Source organism: Heloderma suspectum, chromosome 13, assembly GCF_057233095.1.
Source record: "Heloderma suspectum isolate Gila_16-S chromosome 13, 16-S_ref, whole genome shotgun sequence".
In the NCBI taxonomy this organism is placed as follows: domain Eukaryota; kingdom Metazoa; phylum Chordata; class Lepidosauria; order Squamata; family Helodermatidae; genus Heloderma; species Heloderma suspectum.
The window spans coordinates 31435744-31454096 of NC_139470.1; the positions used below are offsets into that span (position 1 = coordinate 31435744).

The following is an 18353-nucleotide window of genomic DNA, read 5'->3' on the forward strand; positions in this document are numbered from 1 at the left end:
GACTCATAGTTTGGACACATTAGTTTGTATCTCTAGTCCACCCAATCCAAGGTTTCTGGGCAAGTAATAGCACTTTAGTGGTTTGAGATGGGCAAAGTTCTGCACTGCTGGCTTGTCCATGGCCATCAAGTGTCAGTCAATAATGTTTTAACTTTTCCAGAACATACTCAGGCTTTAAGTCACCAGGCATTGCACCATAATTGTGTTGCAGTCATTGTGCCCAGGAATCTAGTGGTTCCAAAGCAAAACCAGCACCTTCAACTGTACCTAAAGGCTACTGAATGCCAAAGCAGACCCTGCAAGGCTATTTCTCATCTTAATATCCCTATCAGGAGGCATTGCACATCCGTTTTAGGTTCTTAAAGAAATCCCACAGAATCCACCATTATGGAGCCTGGCATCTGAAACCCAATATTTTGGTCTTCTCACCAGATGGAACTGCTGAAAACAACACTCACTTAGACACCCCCTCCCCCCATTAGGTTCCCGATATAAGACAGCTGAATTGATAAGGCGAGTATTATTGTTACCCTTGAGAAAGTGAGCTGAGATTAAGTATTTTTGCAATTATACATTTGTATGTATTTGTTTGCACTTTTAAACCACCAAACAAGTGCTGATTTGCCAGTTTCTTGCTCTCCTTTGCTGGAGATCTCTAAGCAGCCACCTGCTCTAGCTTCGGATTTCCTTCACTGATCAGCAGCTGGACTAGATAGCCCACAAGACCCACTCCAACTGGAAATCAAAGTGAAGCATACCTGCTTGCAGTAGCGGTGGAAGATGCTGTGGATGAATACCTTGTGCCAGCATCCTCTGGACTAATCCTGGGGGCAGCTGATGAGCGGGCCGTACCATCGGTACATGAGGAACCAGGGGGACCTGGTGGACAGGACGGAGGAAAGTAGTCCCTGGTACTGGGGAAGCTATGGTAGGGGTCTTTCTTCCAGCAGACTTCGGCCTGTAGTCTTGCTCTTTGGTGCAACGATTTGTTTGAGAAAGTGGTGTTGAACATGCTGAACGTTGCAGTGATGATAGTTTGGTACCTATGGAGGGTGAATTCTCTTGATCTACATGCTCTATAGACCTTGATGACAGCAGGCTCTCTGTAGCGAAACACAAAAGCAATAATTTGAGTGTGCTTTAAGTAGAGAAAACGAAGCTCACTCTCAATTATAAGCCACCACAGCCAAATCACCTCGACATTACACATTTGTATCAAAGTGGCTTACCACATGTTCTTCTCACGATCACCCTGTGGAAGGGGTAGGTTAGGCTCACTTTCCCTCCATCCCCTATTGACTCCCAAAGGCTTGGCCAGGCAGGGTGGGGGACAGACTAGCTCAATATCAGTAGCCTCATGGCTGAAACAGGAATTTGTGGCCAGGTTAGCCCAAGCTGGACACATTCCACTGCACCACACTCCATAACTGTGGCATAAACTCTGGAGAGCTAGAAGCAGGCACTTAGCCCACTGTGTGAGGCTTCCAGCAGAGCTTGCGCCATGCTCAAACGCCCTGCTCTTCCACACTGTTTTCTCCCCACCACCCATTGCACCGTTCTAAATGCTTGATGTCCTGTTCTATGGATGTAATGGAAACTAAATTATGTACATTTGCCAGGCTTGCCTAATTTAGGTTTGATGAGAAGGTACGACTTGCCTTGCTCTGAGGCCAAAGACAATTTATGGGTACCAATGCATTCTATGACATCTGATTATGTAAACATTTTGGTGGATGGCCCCCGGTAGTTTGACTGGCCTCTCCATGATACCCGTGGATCACAGAGACCACTGTCATGTCTATCCTCTTCTCCCCTGCCAGCTAAAAAGCTTCTTCAGAAGGTGCCCCTCCTTTCTGATGTTAGGAAGGCATCTACAGTCAGTTTCACACATGGGGAGGCGCCAGCTTGAGCTTACACTGTGGGATCTCATCGATCCGGCCTGCTTTTAGACCCTTAGCTCTCCACACACCGTACCTTCATTTGTCCTCAGACCTCCATCTCTCTCATTGGATTTCAACTTTGCAGGACTGGGTTCATCTTTACTTTTATCTTTGCTTTCATACATCTTGCGTATCACTGAAGTAGGAGTAAAGGAAGGAGACAGCTGCAACAAACAAACAAACAAACTCACTCAACACCAAAAGTTAGTATCCCACATATCAGGCAAAAGACAAAACAAAAAATCTAGTTGGGTCAATTCTGTAGGGTCCTACAGATGCAAGGCAGTGTCTGGGAATCCCAAGGAAACTGTTCAGTAGAGATTTTAGAAGGGCATAACCAGGGGACAGTTGGAAGGGAAAGTGCTACTATTATGAAATGTCAAGTTCATGAAGTAAAATACATCCTACACAAGTCCAACGGGTACCTCGATACATCCATTTGTTGGACCACTGAAATAGGCTTTTACTACATTAAATTCCTTCCATTCAGCCTGAATTTTTCATAAAAGGCTTACAACTACAAAAGTGAGCTCCCAAGCATTTACTAGGGCATCGGTTAGCACTAACCATGCTAGTGACGGAAGCAGCAGGGGCCGGAGGAGAAGAGGCATTCCCTCTGTGGGCCAGGGGTGCAGGAGATTTAGTCATGCGCTGCTGCCTGAGAGAGAGAGAGAGAGAGGGAGAGAGAGAAAGAGAGAGAGAGAGCCATGTTAACGGGCACCTTCCTTTCTCCCTGCCTGGCTCGGAAGCAAGGGAAACCTTGCTTGCCCTGGACTGTGCTAACAGAGCAAACAAGGCCCCCTGGGACAATTCGCTTTGCAAGTAGGAGAAATTAAGGTAGGGAGGTAGCACTGAGTTTGTCTGGCATTTGCTTTCCAGAGCTCAACCTGAAGTTTAGGCTCACCTGTTCCTGAAGCCATCTCTATTTTTGTCAATTTGTAGTTTGCCAAAACCTGGTTGGTAGAAATTCGACACTTGCATGGTTAAGTCATGTGGTAGAGAGAGTCCTTCTAGTGCAGCTTGCTGGAGCTCAAGAGGACTCATCTGAAATCAAGAAGGTTGCACTTAAGGAATAATGTAAAATCCAAGGCTTTTAAGATCACATTCTATTATTGCAGCTAACTGGAGGTGTTGCAAACACCTCCAGTTAGGTGTTAACATGACTACCACACCCTCTGGTTTGTACCACATGGCAATATTCTCCTGTTACAGAGTAGCTTCAACATTTCATGCTTTTTAAAAAAAATTAAGATATTACAAGAAGTAAAACACCAAACAAGAAAACCAACAAAGTATAACAAATAAATACAATTTGATACTGAGCGCCATATATTTGATACTGAGTGTAGTCACATACAATTTGCAATGAAGTTATTTCATTTCATCCTTGTTTTTGTTCACTCATTCTTTGTATTCTCTGTTCCCCACCCCTTACCCAGGGAGCAAGTCCCTTCAGGAGGAGGAGACTGGTGTGAGCGGTCTAGAAGTCTGAGGCGGTGCTGACATAACAAATAAAAGGATACCAGGTCTCCACAAAGTTGTGGGTTTGTTGTTTGTTTTTTAAACGTCAAAAACCTAGATTGGAAGGTTTGACTTACTGTGATGTTCAGGTCAGCGAGGTGTGAAGCAGGGAGGAAAGGAAAGAGTTAACTCTCATTTCAGTAGGAGACATAGCCAGGCATATCAAAGGTGCATCCCACAGGAAGATTGTAACACTTCAAAATAACCACTAGAACTAAATTCACCATTGTAATGTAGATAGAACACAGAGGGAATCCAGCAGAATCCCCGACTGCGGGGGGGGGGGGGGGGAGTTCTGCACAAAAGTGAAAGCAGCGCAAACACCCTCCTCACCCATAACAAGAGAAGCTCCCCACATCCCCACATTTATATGCGTGACACAGGGAGGGACTCCCTGCTCAACACCACGCTGGCTGACCAGAACACCATGGTAAGTCCAACTTTCTGTTCTTGGTCAGCAAGGGACTGGAGCAGGGAGGAAAGGGATATACAAGAGCTGTATCCCAAGGAGGGTGGGTCACGATCATAAGACCTGTTGCAGAACTTAATGTCTGAAGGAGGCCTCAGCGGAAGCAAGCTATAGTGGTGTATGAATGTGGAAGGCGAAGACCAGGTAGCTGCCTTACAAATGTCTTCCAGCGGTGCACCAGTCTGTAGTGCAGCTGTGGATGATGCTTCTGACCGAGCGTGCTGTAATACCTACTGAAGGTTCCCAATATTGTGATGAGCATGGCAGTGCTATGCATTCCCTTGCCCATCTGAATGTGGAATGTGACTTTCTTCCCCATTGCTCCTGGCTTGGAAGAGACAAAAAGTACCTCTGTATGTCACAACTCCACAGTGCCTCAAAGCCCTGCGCACATCTAGCTTGTGCCAGACCTTTTCCTTCTGATGAGAAGAGTTTGGACAGAAGTCAGGCAGGACAATTGTGAACTGCACATTTAATTCCTGACTGCAATGAAATGTGCAGTTCACCTTTGGAATCTCGGGTTAAGTCTCAGAAGTTTTTCCTGTAGGAAAGAACAAAGGTCCTTCCGCATGGACAATGTGCCCAATTCCCCTACCCATCTGGTTGGAGTTAAAGCTACTAGGGAGGTCACCTTCCAGGTGAGAACATGCAGCGGGAGAGGTCTGGAAGGCGCCCCCGCCAGTCTTGAGGATCTTTGTCAGGTCCCAGGAGGGGAACTGATGAGCCGCTGGTAGAGAACTGAGGGTTGCTCCCCACCGGAAGTGTTTTGCCTGCAGGAGGGAGAGCGATGGATTGCTAGCCTCCTAGGTGTAGCACCATGCCCAATGCTGTCTCTGGTCTCTTGAGCATGTCTGGTTCCAGAGCTTTCTCCAAACTCTCCTGAAGGAAACTGAAGACATCTGCCATTGAAGGTCTCTTCAGAGTCAGCCTGAGTCACTGGCACCAACGACTGAACACCTTCCAGGTCAGCTCATGTATCTTAAATAGTGATGGCTTTCACGATGCAAGGATAGCATCCGCTACCTCCTAAAAGCCATCCTCTAGGAGGTGCTCCCTCTCAAGTTTCATGCATAGAGTTGGAGCCACTCAACATCCAGGTGGAGTATCGGCCCCTGGAAGATTAGATCTGGTTGTGCTGGCAGTCTCCAAGGAAGGGACACACTGAGGCTCACCAGGTCCAAGAACCAGGCCCCCTGGCCCAGAGCAGAGTGATCATTAACACCTCTGCTCCCAGAAGCCTTGTAGACGTCTTGTGATCAAGTGAAATGGTGGGAAAGCGTATAGACCTGTTGGCCAATCTGAATGGAGGGTGTCCATCACAACAGAATGATGATCCTAATGGTGGGAGAAAAATCATTTTACTTTTGCATTTTCCTTTGTGGTGAATAGATCTATGACTGGGAGATCCCAGCATTGAGTTAGAAGCTAAAATACTTTGGGATGTAGGGACCGCTCTCCCTGGTCCACTTTCTCTCTGCTCAGATAATCTGCTTTTTTGTTGAGTGTCCCCTGTATGTACTCCACTGTTATCAAGGCCATACTATTTTTTGTCTAGGAGAGAAGTAGTACAGCCTACTTCTGCAAGTTGCTGGATCTCATTCTGCCCTGATGTGTCACATCGGCTGTTGCAGTCTACGTACGTATTAGGACAGGTTATTGACTCACTAATTCTGAAAAAGCTAGGAGAGCAAGCTGTATGGCCCTCACAACTCCAGCCAGTTGATGGGATGTGGTTTCTCCTCCTGTGACCAGGAGCCCTGTGTGAACTGTGTGAGGCAGTTCCCCAACCCATCAAACTGGCATCTGTTGTCACTGGGATCTGGGGTGGTTCCTTTATATGACTTCCTTGAGACAAGTTCATCTAGTGTGACCACCAAGAGAGGGAGCTGGTGACCTCTGGGGACAAAGTGAGACTCATATGCTTTCTCAACATTATTTGGTCCTGAAATCTGAGGAGAAACCACTGTAGGCTCCTGGAATGGAACCTTGCCCAGGGCACTGGATCAATGGCTGTGATCATCAAGCCCTGAAGGCACGTCGGGTGCATGATGGTGGGGCTGCTGGATGCTCTCATGGAGGTCAGTGTTCAAAACGTCTGTCATCCATTCCTGCAGTAGGAATTTTGTCTTCTGTTGGGTGTCCAAAATCACACCAAAATGTTGAAGACGTGTTGTAGACAGGTGACGTTTGTATATGTTCACTATGAAATCATGGTCTGAGAGAGAGGTTAAGATTTTCCTTAGACCCTCCTTCACTGAGTTGGCAATCTGATGAGTAGGTTGTCTAGTAAGGGTGAACATGAACTCCCTGGACCCGGAGGTGTGCCACCATGATTTTTGTGAACACTTGGGGAGTGGAGGAAAAACCAAAAGGAAGAGCCTCTTACTGATATTGCTTAGTGTCATACTGGAAACATAGATATTACCTGTGGAATAGCCTAATTGGCACATGTTGATACACCTCCATCAGGTCAATGTATGATTAAAAACTCTCCAGGCTACATCGCTTCTGTGATGGTTGAGCATTTCCCTTTTGAATTTTTTCACTATCAAAAAAGGTCTATAGTTGTTCTCTGGTCTGTTTTTTGTTTGGTTTTTGCACAATGAAAAATAGAGAAAATGCCTGAGGACTATTTGGAAGAAAGCACAGGTTCTATGGCACCGATGTTGAATTGCAGTGATGACCCTTTGATGTTTTATTGGGTTGTGGGAGCATCAAGAAGTCAGGAACCGCTCTCAGGGTTGAGATTTGTATCCCAGCTCATAATTGTGTTGTAGCATCTCAAGCACCCATTTATTCATCATGAACAGCAGTCAGGATTGCAGGAAGAAATGTAGTCTACCCCTCACAGGACCATGTCTGGTGTAGACAGTAGATGGTTTGTGGCGTTGCTTATCTCCATGGCTGCCCCACTGCGCTGCGGGCTTGTTAAACTGACAGCTGCAACAGGGGGCCTTGTAATGTCGTTAGTACTGATATGGTGCAGTGAGAAGGTGGTTACAAAAGGACCACGGAGCTTTCTTCCCTTGCTTGGCTTCATCCTTCTGTGTCACAGATAGTAAGGCTTTCTTTTCTTTCATCTCAATTAGTACAGAATCCAGAGATTATCCAAAAAGTTTTCCTCCTTTAAAAGGTTTAATAGAGAGGTTAGCCTTAGATTGTAAGACTGGGTTTACACAAGGTTGAGTATGGGTTGAACCATGGGTTGTTGTGGAACCTTGGGTTGTTGTGTTGTCTGAACCCAGCCGTGATTACAAACCATGCTTTGCTAACTACAAACAACCCACAGTTCACAACCCAACAACAAACCATGGGTTCTCTTCATGGGTTCTTGGTGTCCTGTTCTGGCCCAGCCCTGCTTGGATCTTTCCACTCTCCTTGTATAATCTTATTAAAAGAATGAGAAAAAGGCATGACTGGGGCTGAGGGTGCAACCCTGGGAAAAGTCTCAGCCACTCCCAGTCGCTCCTTATCAACTGCCTCAGCTTCAGCTGGAAGCAGAACTTTTAAATTTTAAAGTCTTTATGGCTTTGGCCAGAATAATTGGAAAACTCTGTGCTAGGAGAGAGTGAAGTCAGGGGTGTCCCCTTTGGAGAACTACCCTTCTCCTTGCTCCAAGCCTACTTTAGACCCTTGATCAATATCAGAGACAGACCCCCAAAGGATCCCCCTGCCAGAAGGAGACAAGTTTTCCCAGTGTTGTCTATCACCTGTCACCCCTGCGCTCCTCTGGTAGAGAGCTAGTGGTAGAGAGCTGGGGTAGAGCGGAGGAACTCTTATGTGCTGAAGAGCACCATGACAACTGTCAGTGACGGTGCTGGCTCTTTTTTACAAACTTCCCTCCCTTTTTGTAACTAGGGGCAAAGTAGAGGCAGTGGGGGAAGTGTAGGAGGAGGAGGAGTCACTAGATGAAGAAATGTGGTATCTATCCCACTTTTGTCTGTAGCTATGTGACTCCTTTGTTAACAGTCTGGCTAGCACTGCAGCTGTTTCACAGACCTTCTGCTTGCTTAAGGGTAGGATGTCTGCTTCAGTCCAAGCTAGCCCACTTGTTGCTGGCAAGCCTGAAACAGCCTCCCCAGCAACCTTGGAAGGGCCTGAGGATGACGGACGACTGCCCTCTGTCAGGCTTCTCTGAGCCCCAGACATGGCTGCTGCTGCCATCGCCAATGTAGAGAGATTTCCCACATGCGGGAGACCTCTTTTTTCATCTCTCATGGACACCTCCCCTCCCAGCTCACAGTGTAACTTTACTTGCCATGTCCAAAGGAAGGATATGAGGATAGGATATCACCAACTCCATAGAGACGAGGCAACTGGAGTGGCAGCAGAAGCACTCTTGCCTGGCCGAATCCCCGTTGAACTAGTGGTATCAGGGGATGGCCCCTCCACTGATGAGGGGAAACACTGAGAAACCCGGTAGGACTGCAATCATGAAGTGCTCCCTAAGCCCGCAGCCAACACGTTGGGGGTGGACTCCCACGGGCAATGACAATCCTGAAAGAACAACCCTTCTCTCTTCGCCAAATTTTTTTTAGTGAGGTAACATCTGAGGTGGGGCAGGAAAAGGGTGGAGGGGAAGTGGTTTAGAAGTCTCTCTCACTCACCCCCACAATGGGAGCCCAACCCAGAATATAAGAAAAAAGGTGTATGCTCCCAAAAAATGTGGAAGCAAACAATTAACCTGGATCTTCTGAAGGAGAAGCCCAGACTTGGAGGTTGTTCCTCCCCTTCCTGTGGGACACAACTTTGATGAATGGGCCCTGCTTTCAAAGTGAGAGCTAACCCTTTCTTTTCCTCCCTGCTCCACTCCCTCACTGATGAAGAACGGGCTGTTCAGTGCTCAGATAAGGCTACACCCCAGATACTCTCAAACCAGTTCCTTGAAGTGAACCCAGCCCTTGCCTTCCAGCACCCAGTAATGATTAGACATGCCACTGAAAGGAGCAGCACAAGCAAATCTTGTGCTGCTTGAGGGGTCAATTGCTCATTAGTAATCCCAGAGAGCATCTCGAATTTTTTTGCCAGAATCCTGGTAGCTTAGCACAGCTCCACCACATGTGGAGGAACGTTCCTTGTGTGCATTACATCCTCTCCAGCATCAGGACAGGGCCAGATCGATGTACCTTGGCTTTAATGGAGATAGTATCTAAAAAAAAGTTAATTTTAACATGGACTCCTGGTTCCTGTTAAAATAGTATGGAGAGGCTGTCTGTTCCAGAGATTCTGGGCTGTTTCATCAATCTCAGCCCCAGCCCTCTTCCCATATTATTTTCAGCCCTTGCAAACCACCATATCTGCTGGTCACTAGGATTCTGTACATCTCAGAAGCCTGCCCCTCCCCCCGCAATTTGTCCCTTCTGTGTGCACACATTTGGCCTTGAATGCTGAAGACCTGGAAAGGGGTGAGGAGGCACTTCCCTTAAAAAGCCATTTTTTGGCAAACAACTGAGTCTGCATGAGTTGGAAACAGTTCACTTTACAGCCACGCAGCTTTGGTCAATCTGGGCGTCTGTCAGAGGGCAACCCTATCAATAGAGATCCCTTCGTCTATATAAACTCTTTGACTCCCAAGCTCTATACTGCCCCTTTTTATCCAGGCTTTTAAACTGTAGATGTTCTAAGAATGGGAGGAAGAGGAGGCGGCTAATATATGTGATCAACATTTCTAAGCTTCTAAGGTGGCTCTCAAGAATGGATTTGTAAAATGGTGGAGTTGGGGGACCGATAGTTGTAGAAAAGTCATAACCCTGATGGCTGAGGAGTTGGGAGTTGCTTCTCTATCTACCCATGATACATCACTATTTTGTGCAGTTCCATGTATTATCTGCCTAATCTGGCATGCATCACAATAGAGCTATAAGTTTAGTTTACTCATTCTACCATTATATTGGTGATGGAACATCACTGCCTTCTTGAGAAGTGTTCTCTTGCCTATATTAATAGATCAAGCAGCAACTGCCACCTTCCCAGGAACTGAAAGAGGAAGAGAAGTTTGGGCAGAATCAGCAGCTTAACTATGGCTGTCTTGCCCAGCCAGGTGAAGTGCTGCCATGATCTCATGAATCAGTGAGTCAGAATTTCTTTTTTAGGTTGCCTTAAATGTTTTGTTATAAGTACCCAAGGTAATTCAAGTTTCCTGAGACAAGCCCAAGAGATGCTGTAGTGACAGCTTCATGTAGCATACTGATGCACAGAAACTAAGATTTGGAAAAATTGATTTTCAGCCCTGCTACTCTTCTGAAATCATCCAGCACTATCATCGGTGCCAGCCGAGCTGCATGATGATTGCTCAAAAAGAGTCTGCAAAAAGATTTGTGTGACTTGTGTGTTGCCTATTTCAACTGAACTGAACACGTAAGGGGATGGGCACTGATCTCATTCACTAGGACTTCAGTTCCCAATGTAAACAGCAAGGAAGACAGCGGACAACCTTGCTTTGTTCCTCAAGTGAGCCTGAAGCTCTCTGCGCATTTTTTCAAACCTTCACCTGGAAAATGGAGCACAACTGAGAGAACAGTTTGCGAAATTTGCTCCCTATATTACATTTTAGTAAAAGTGCTTCCAGGAAAGGCCTAGTCTGTGAAAGGGCCAGGGGAGATGTAGCTAGAAATAAATTTAGACAATTCACCATTATAGATGGCAGCAATTATGCATCCTGATTGATTAACGCAATAGGCTGGTAGGATGCCTGAGCCATGGGATTTCTGCCCTGTTTCCAAGAGATAACCAGTCTTGTTTGCCACCATGATTCCAGGGACCCATCCCCTTCTAAACTAATGTTAAATACCTTTTGAAACTGGGGAATCCATATATCTATAGATGCCTTGTAAAATTCACTCCCGAAGTTATCCATGTCATGGTTTTTACTAGGTCTCACGTTTGATAGCCTCCCAAATCTCCTTGTATGATTCAGTGTGTTTGTACGGTCTTGGAGCAAGTGTTTTATATCAGCTCCAGCTAGGTAGGTGTTAATCTGGTACTAAAAGTGTTAACAAAGAGCAAAGATGGCTAATTTGATCTGGAATGGTTGAATAACCTGAGTGAGGGTTTGGGGGAGGCCTACAAGATGAGACACCTTACTTCTGATTGGTGAGCGAATGCGCTAACCATGTGCACCCCATTTCGATTGGAGGATGGTTGTCTCATTGCTCCTTGGGCCCCACCTTTGACCAGAGCAAGAGTATAAAAGAACAGGTAGTGAGAGCTCCTTGCTGCTCTTGCTCCTGCTGCTCTTGTTCCTGCTGCTGCTGCTACTTCCCTTCACCCTTTCTGCCATGCCACCAGACCCAGGGATTGGAGTAACTATGGACCTCTTTAGAATCTTAGACTTTGGAACTTAGAATATTTTCTGAAAGTAGAACTTTCTGAGCTTGAGACTTGGAGGTTATTTCTGAGGATGAGATTTGGAATCCCATCTTCAGAGTTGGTATTTCGAATTATTTCCAGGGTTTCCCTTTCACTCTAATTCCTACCTCTATTCTTCACATGCCTAGGGGAACCTAGTAATGCTTTAGCATAGCTTTTATATAGTAAGGAAGGTACAGGAGGGAGGGTTAACACTTATGTTTTAGTTTAGTTTTGTTTTAGTTTAGCTCTAAACTGCAAGTAGTAAACAGGAGAAAGTTGGAAGGAAGACTCATAACAACGTTAGAAGCTCAAACCATTATCTTATTAGCCAAATTCATAATATCAGCTTTGGCAATTGCAGTACTTTTAATTAATCTTCTATTTTTGTGCATTCTCTTTCCCTGTAATTGTAGAGAAAGTTTCTAATGCTCATATAACCATCATGCCACTTCCTTTATATTTGGTATTTTTCTGAAATAAAGCCTTAAATATATTTCAAATTACAATTTTGTCTGTAGTGTTGTTTGTCTGTTGAGATTAGCTTGGTTACCCACCACGGTGCTTCAGACCCATTTGGTGCAGGTTCTGACGTTAAACAGGACCGAATTTACAGTAGGCATCAGTACTTTGGAAGGCGGGGGCACTTGTCATGTACAATTTGGAATAATATTTTCTAATACCGTATTTCTCCAGTGGTCTAATACAAATTGCCCCTTTTTTTGGGATGGAATTACACAGTTTCTTTTCTAAAGCATTTGCAAGTAGTTTGGAGCATGTTTCCAAATTCACAAGAAGTCCACCTCATGCTTCATCTACAGAGCAGTCTGCCATTAGCAAGTTATTCAGTCATTCAGAGTAAGCTGTTGGATGACAGCTGTTTTAAAGTTTTTCGCCTCTTCTTCCATTACGCCTATTCTAACTGTTCCGTGCAGATAATCTTATCTGTCAGCCCTATATTCAGCTATTGGAGGAGAATCCAAATATATCAGTTAAACCAAGCAAAAAGCCTTTTCTTAGCTTTTTAGTACTGTGTATAAGGCAGAAACAGCCAAATGACGTTACTAGTAGATCATGTGTCTTTTTGGGTTTCCCATGAGAGGAGCTTTACATGCTGGGCACTAGAACAGTATCATCTTGGAAAGCAGACTTATCTCTGATTATTTCACTCTCCAGTTTCGTGGATGCTATTAAGCTAGTTCACCATTACCAACATGCCCCAAAACTTGTTTTGGGCCATTGGCATGTTGAGTGAGTTACTGGTGCCTTCTATTTGTAGTCATCATGTACCCCAACTTTCACCAGAAGTGCTTGCCTCATAGACCACTCCCACCATAAGTAGTAGAAGTGCCAACATGTCTAAACTTTTCAGCATGGCATGTAATTCTGTGTGCAACTTATATGAGGAATGGTTTCACAGTAACATTCTACGGAAAATGCAATCATCTCATTCACAGTTAGATGAAGGCATTGCATCTAGCAGTGAACCAGTGTTCCATGCTTATTTGGTACATTATGATTCTAGCGTAGACCCTGGAAGGAAGGAGGAGCTATTTCTGCTCTCACCTGTGCAGCAGCTGGGCTCATGGACTTCCGCATCCCCTGAAATGGATCACCAAGCAACTGTTGAGAACCTGGTCCAAAGCCTACAAAGATAGTGAACAGTATTCATTCATTCATTCATTCCATTTCTAAACCGCCCAATAGCCGAAGCTCTCTGGGCGGTTCACAAAAATGAAAACCAGTTTCAACCTTATGCTATCCAATAGCCTTATAGTCCTAGAACCCTAGAAACTTTTCCTTCATCATTTTGTTTGAGGACAAGTGCCACCCACAGATCACGTGCAAGCTTTCTGGCATATAGATAGAAAAGCTATAGACTACAGAGAAGGCAGAAGAGGAGAAGCCCAGGTCAGGAAGCTTGTGCCATCAGCTCCTGAAGGGACCTACTGTTGGCTTGAGAGAACTCTTATTTCTCCATAACATTTGATTTAGTATTTTAAAATGGTAACCTGCCTAGACAGAAAGGCAGTATATAAATGCATTAAATAAATGGCAAAGTCAGACAACATGTTACTCTGCATTTCTAGTTAATTTAAATCCATGGTATCAGCTTGACTTATCTTGGTGGAAAACTTTCAGTTATAACCAATATCTAGTAGATGTGTGAAAGAGTGAACTTCATGGGAATACTAATATGTAAGTATTGAAGGTATCAAAAGCGAGCGGAAGGGGAATATTTCTAGAACCTGGTCTTACCAACTGGAGAGGGAATGCGATGTCTCAAATAGTCAGCAGAAGCTGCCCGAGTGGGAAACATCTGTGAGATGGGAGGCTGTGGTGGAGAGGGTGCTCTTTGGCCAAGGAGAGATGACACAGGTTCCAAGCCACTCATCAAGGTGCTGAGGACATTAGATGATGGTCCGCCAGTGGGTGGCCCAAGGATCTCCTTTGAGGAAACACAGCTATTTTAGATCCTTCACACAGTTACGACTGCCTGAAGACAAAACTAGCATCAAGTTCTTCCCACCAGCATGTATCAGAAATCAAGAGAAGTTTGGGTAATACAAGTCTGGTGCAGGCATTCTGAACGGCCTCCAGGCAACCAGAAGGAAGTTTCTGTCAAGAGTTTTCTTTCAGAGAATTGTCAGTGGGGCAAGATTATTAACAAAAGGTATGCAAGGACAGGGAGAGTAGAAGTTTTGTGGAAGAAAGGCTGGCCTACAACACAACTCCATCCATGCACAGGCAGACTGATTAAGCCAGTCACCAAAACCTGTGCTCATGGATTTACAAATACCAGCGTTGTTGTAGAGCTGTATAATACTTTTCATTATAATAGTTAGAAATGCCTTTAACCAAAAAATGCCCCCTCATCCCCTCCCCCTTCAAGGCTGCTTTCAATAAGTTCGAACTTCACACTACCTGCAAGATATTCTTTGTGGCTGACTGGCTTGGCATCTCAGGGGGTGGTATCAAGTGGCTTTCAAGGGTTTGCTGCAGAGAAGGTTACATGTGGTTTACATACTTCTTTGTACACGTTCACCACCTACCCTATTACTAGTGGAGCCCACCACCACATGCAGAAGTTGGAACCAACAGACCAGTGTCATGTGTTAACAGATATGTCAATTTCACAAGCAGGTTGATGAGCTCTGCTGGCTATGAAGAAGCCAGGGTTACTTGGCCAATTTTAAGACTGAAGTGGGAAAACATGTATGGCTGGCCTCACACACTTCAGCCCTACTGCCATCACCAGTAAGCTGGCATTGATAAAATCAAAGTATTTGGGGAAAGTGTCAGAGTGCTTGACATAGAGCGCTAAAGCTTTGTCTGCAATTACAGCAAAATGCATACAAAGAACAGGTTAGCAAGTTTAATCAATTAGTATGTCACAGCACATTTGGCCCAATTTATCATCACCTATAAGGGAAATATGATTGTGGAGTGCAGCAGGCTCCTCCAAATTTGTCTAGAGCGGCCAAAGTTCTGATTAACCATTTCAGATTTCACTCCCTTGTCGTTTCTCAAGGATGCCATTGTTCACATAGCAGCAGTTAACACTGTTAACCAGATCAACTTAAATTAAAGGGTATTTTAAGATGCTACTGTAAAATGAAGACAAGTGCATTGCCAGCTCAGAAGCAGATTTATTGCCCGCTGTGTTTTTTAGTCAAGCTGTAAACCTAAGTTAAGATCAACCTTTGTTTCTGGGCTGGCTTGGTTCACTCACAGGAGGGAGATGTCAGAACCAGCCAGGCCCCATCCCCTCCTCCCCCCTTAATAAGACTTGTGAGGAAACACGTAGCTCCTTCCTCAAGGTACAAGCCAACCCAATACCCTCCAGACAAATGTATATAACATCTAGCATGCAATTCAGCCTCTTTTCAGCAGTTTCAGTAAAGAACTACTGTAAACCTTCAGTCAACAGTTCTTCCTTTGACAAACTATAAAAAAGTACCTGTCCTAGTGAACTTTGGATTTTAAAAATAGCTGCCTTCCATTATCAGAGGCAGTACCACTACAGTAACAAGGAATTCTGTAACATCACAGTTTTCAGGCTATCAATGGACTATAGAACCTGCTCTTCTGGCTGTTCCCAAACTGCCAGTCAACACACCTGAATGTTCAAGGCAGCCTATGCTAACCAGCATGGGAGGAAGCCACTGCTGCAAGTTCACCAAGCGAGCTTCTAGTATAAAAGCTGCCAGAGTACAGACATATTTTGTTATCCTTGCTTGAACATCTTAAATGAAAGTGGGCCTGATACAATCTGAGCCAGCAGCAGACTACAGAATCTGTACTAGTTATAACTGTGGACAGTTAAGCTCCTGGGATGTGCATTAGTTTCAGACAGGCAATGCAAAAGTCTCCCCATCTATTCAGTCTTGCTTCCTCTTGAACTGCCAGAGAGCATTGGAGACATGGAAAGGTTTTGTTTATTTTTCAGCCCAAACAGGAGCTCCAAGGTGACTTACAGTTAAAACTTACAAGAATTTAAAAAGTTTAGAACAGCATCAACAGCAGAAATTGAGAGCAGGAGAGAATCTTAAAAATAGAGTGCAGAGCTAAGACACTGAAAATACTACAAAGCCATACAGAAGAAAAACATTGTAACAGCCTGCCTAAAGCTGAACAGAGAAGGGACCAGCCTAAGTGCCTTTGGGAGAGAATTCACAGGCAGGGTGCTGCCACAGAGAAGGCCTTATCCTGTGTTCCCACAAACTTAGCTTCTCTTGGTGGTGGGACATGCAAAAGGGCATCCAAAGAAGATCTTAAATTACGCGCAGGTTCATATGAGAGGAAGTGATACTTCAGATATCCTGGCACCAAGCCATTTAGGGCTTTATAGGTAAGCCCTAGAACCTTGAATTCTGCCTGAAAACTGATTGGGAGCCACTGCAGTTGATACAAGACTGGTGTAATATGGTCAACAAACAAAGCACGCCCCAGAAAGCCATCTGTTGACTGCATTTCACATTAGCTGCAATTTACAAACCCTCTTCAAGGGCAGCCCCACATAAAGGGTGTTACGATAATCTAAGCAGAAGATGATTAAAGCATGGTTCACTGTGGTTAGATCTGCCTGTTCCAGGAAGGGACACAACTGGTGTACCATTTGAAGCTGGGCAATGACGCACCTGACATTCCACGAGCAATGCACCCTCAAACTGCAAACCTGATCCTTCAGAAGGAGTGCCACCCCATATAGAACAGGTTGTACCGCCAATCCTAGATTAGCTTTTCTAATGATCTACACTACCTCTGTCTTGTCTGGACTGAGCCTCAACTTGTCACATTAACAAAGAGCTAGGTATCATCCCCACAGTGATGAGGCCCAAGCCCAAAACTATTCATGATCTCTGCCAGCAACTTCATATAGACGTTAAACACAGGGGATAAAACAGAGCCCTGGGGGACCCGAGGCCATGGGGCCAAGCTGTAATCCACCAGCACCACCTTCTGGGAGCGCTCAGCCAGTTAAGATCGAAACCACTGCAACACAGTGCCTCCAAGTCCCATACTGGCCAATGTCCAAGAAGAATACCATAGTTGATGGTATCAAATGCCGCTGAGTGGTCAAGAACCAACAGGGACACACTCCCCTGTCTAGTTCCCATTGTAGGTCGGTCATCCAACAAAGAGACCAGGTGGATTTCAGTCCCCAAACCAGACCTGACCTCAGATTGGAAAGGATCCAAATAATTAGTTTCATCCAAGAAAGTCTAGAGTTGAGACACCACCATGTGCTCTAGGACCTTACCAAGAAAAGGAATGGTGGAGACTGGCTGATAGTTATCTAGGGTAGTGGGATCTAATGATTCCCCCCACCCCCCCAAAATGGCCATACCATAGTTTCCTTTTAAGGAACCGGGACACATCCCTCCCGGTTAAGGTGGTAAAGGAAGCATTTACCACCTTAACCAAACAACTGGCCAGTAAAAGCTGCCAGAGCGGGATTAACTACTTGGACAAAGGTCCAACAAACAAGTGGTTGACCTCACTCCAAGAAATTTGTCCACATCCTCAGGTTGAACAGGATGAAACTCAACCATCAAAACTGGACAAGTTAATGCCCAATCACCACCCCAGAGCCTGCTCTCAATGTGGAGTCCAAGTCAGAACAGATATGAGGGCCAACTGATAGATGGCAAGAAAGGAGACTAACCAGCGACAAGCTCTTTACATAGCAGAAACAGGAAACATCCAACAGCTCAGGGCACTTCTTTACAGCCCTAATGTACAGAATGGTACCTGTTCTTCCCAACACACAAGTGTTATGAGCAATATATCCCCCACAGCCTCTAGAAAGAGCAGCAATGAGAGGATCAGTGTTAACTCAAGGTGTTGCTACCTAGATCCAGTACTGCAGCATCCCTATTTAGCAATGGATTTTCAAGAACATGCCACTGAAGCTGTAACTATGTACATGCAACACAATACAATTCTGATTTCAAGTCATAGTTGAGAAAGGAAGCAAAATGCTCCAGGTTAGATCACCAACTCAAGCAGGCAACTTGTTCCTGTGCACTTCCGGAAGCAGAAGCTAGTTATAAGCTCCATGCCATTTCAGATGTGGCATCTGCAGGACAGATTGAGAAGTTCCCACAGGTACAATCCAGATTCAGGAGCATACATCAAGATGGGGTATTCATGCATCTTACAAGCTCACTTTAGCAATGCCCCCAAGTATCATCCTTGAGCCATCCCATGTCTGAGAAATGTTGCATTGGAAGCTTGGTCTAGCTTCCAGGGACAATCTAAACACTAGTTTCCCCGTGGATGTTGCATTTACTTGCTGCTGCCAGAATGTGCATCAGTCCAAATGAAAGCCTGAAGGACCACCTACTCTCATATAAGCCTGACTGGGAATTAAGGTATTCATCTGCAGTACTTTCAAAAGGCCCTTGCCTTTAGAACCAAGACAAGTAGTAACTGGGGAAACAACCTTTTCAGTGGCAGTGTTCTGTTTACAGCAGCCTATGTCTTTGTATATATACTTTGATGCTCTACATGTTTTTCTAAATCATAGAGTAGTAGGGTTGGAAGGGGCCTACAAGACCATCGACTCCAAA

At 45.1% G+C, this 18353-nt stretch overlaps 1 protein-coding gene across 7 annotated transcripts in view; it reads right to left on the reverse strand.

Moving 5' to 3' along the window:
- Positions 1–18353, reverse strand: part of EIF4ENIF1 (eukaryotic translation initiation factor 4E nuclear import factor 1) — a 44545-nt gene that overhangs the window by 1827 nt on the left and 24365 nt on the right. For 5 of the 7 annotated variants that reach the window (XM_084819854.1, XM_084819848.1, XM_084819849.1 and 2 more), the window contains 7 exons: positions 14203–14274; positions 13537–13726; positions 12844–12923; positions 2845–2984; positions 2508–2598; positions 1975–2104; positions 759–1103 (listed from right to left, as the gene is read on the reverse strand). In XM_084819854.1, the coding sequence (XP_084675980.1) occupies positions 759–1103; positions 1975–2104; positions 2508–2598; positions 2845–2984; positions 12844–12923; positions 13537–13726; positions 14203–14274 (1048 nt within the window). The remainder of the gene's footprint in view (positions 1–758; positions 1104–1974; positions 2105–2507; positions 2599–2844; positions 2985–12843; positions 12924–13536; positions 13727–14202; positions 14275–18353) is intronic. The other 2 variants (XM_084819851.1, XM_084819850.1) reach the window with 1 other exon arrangement.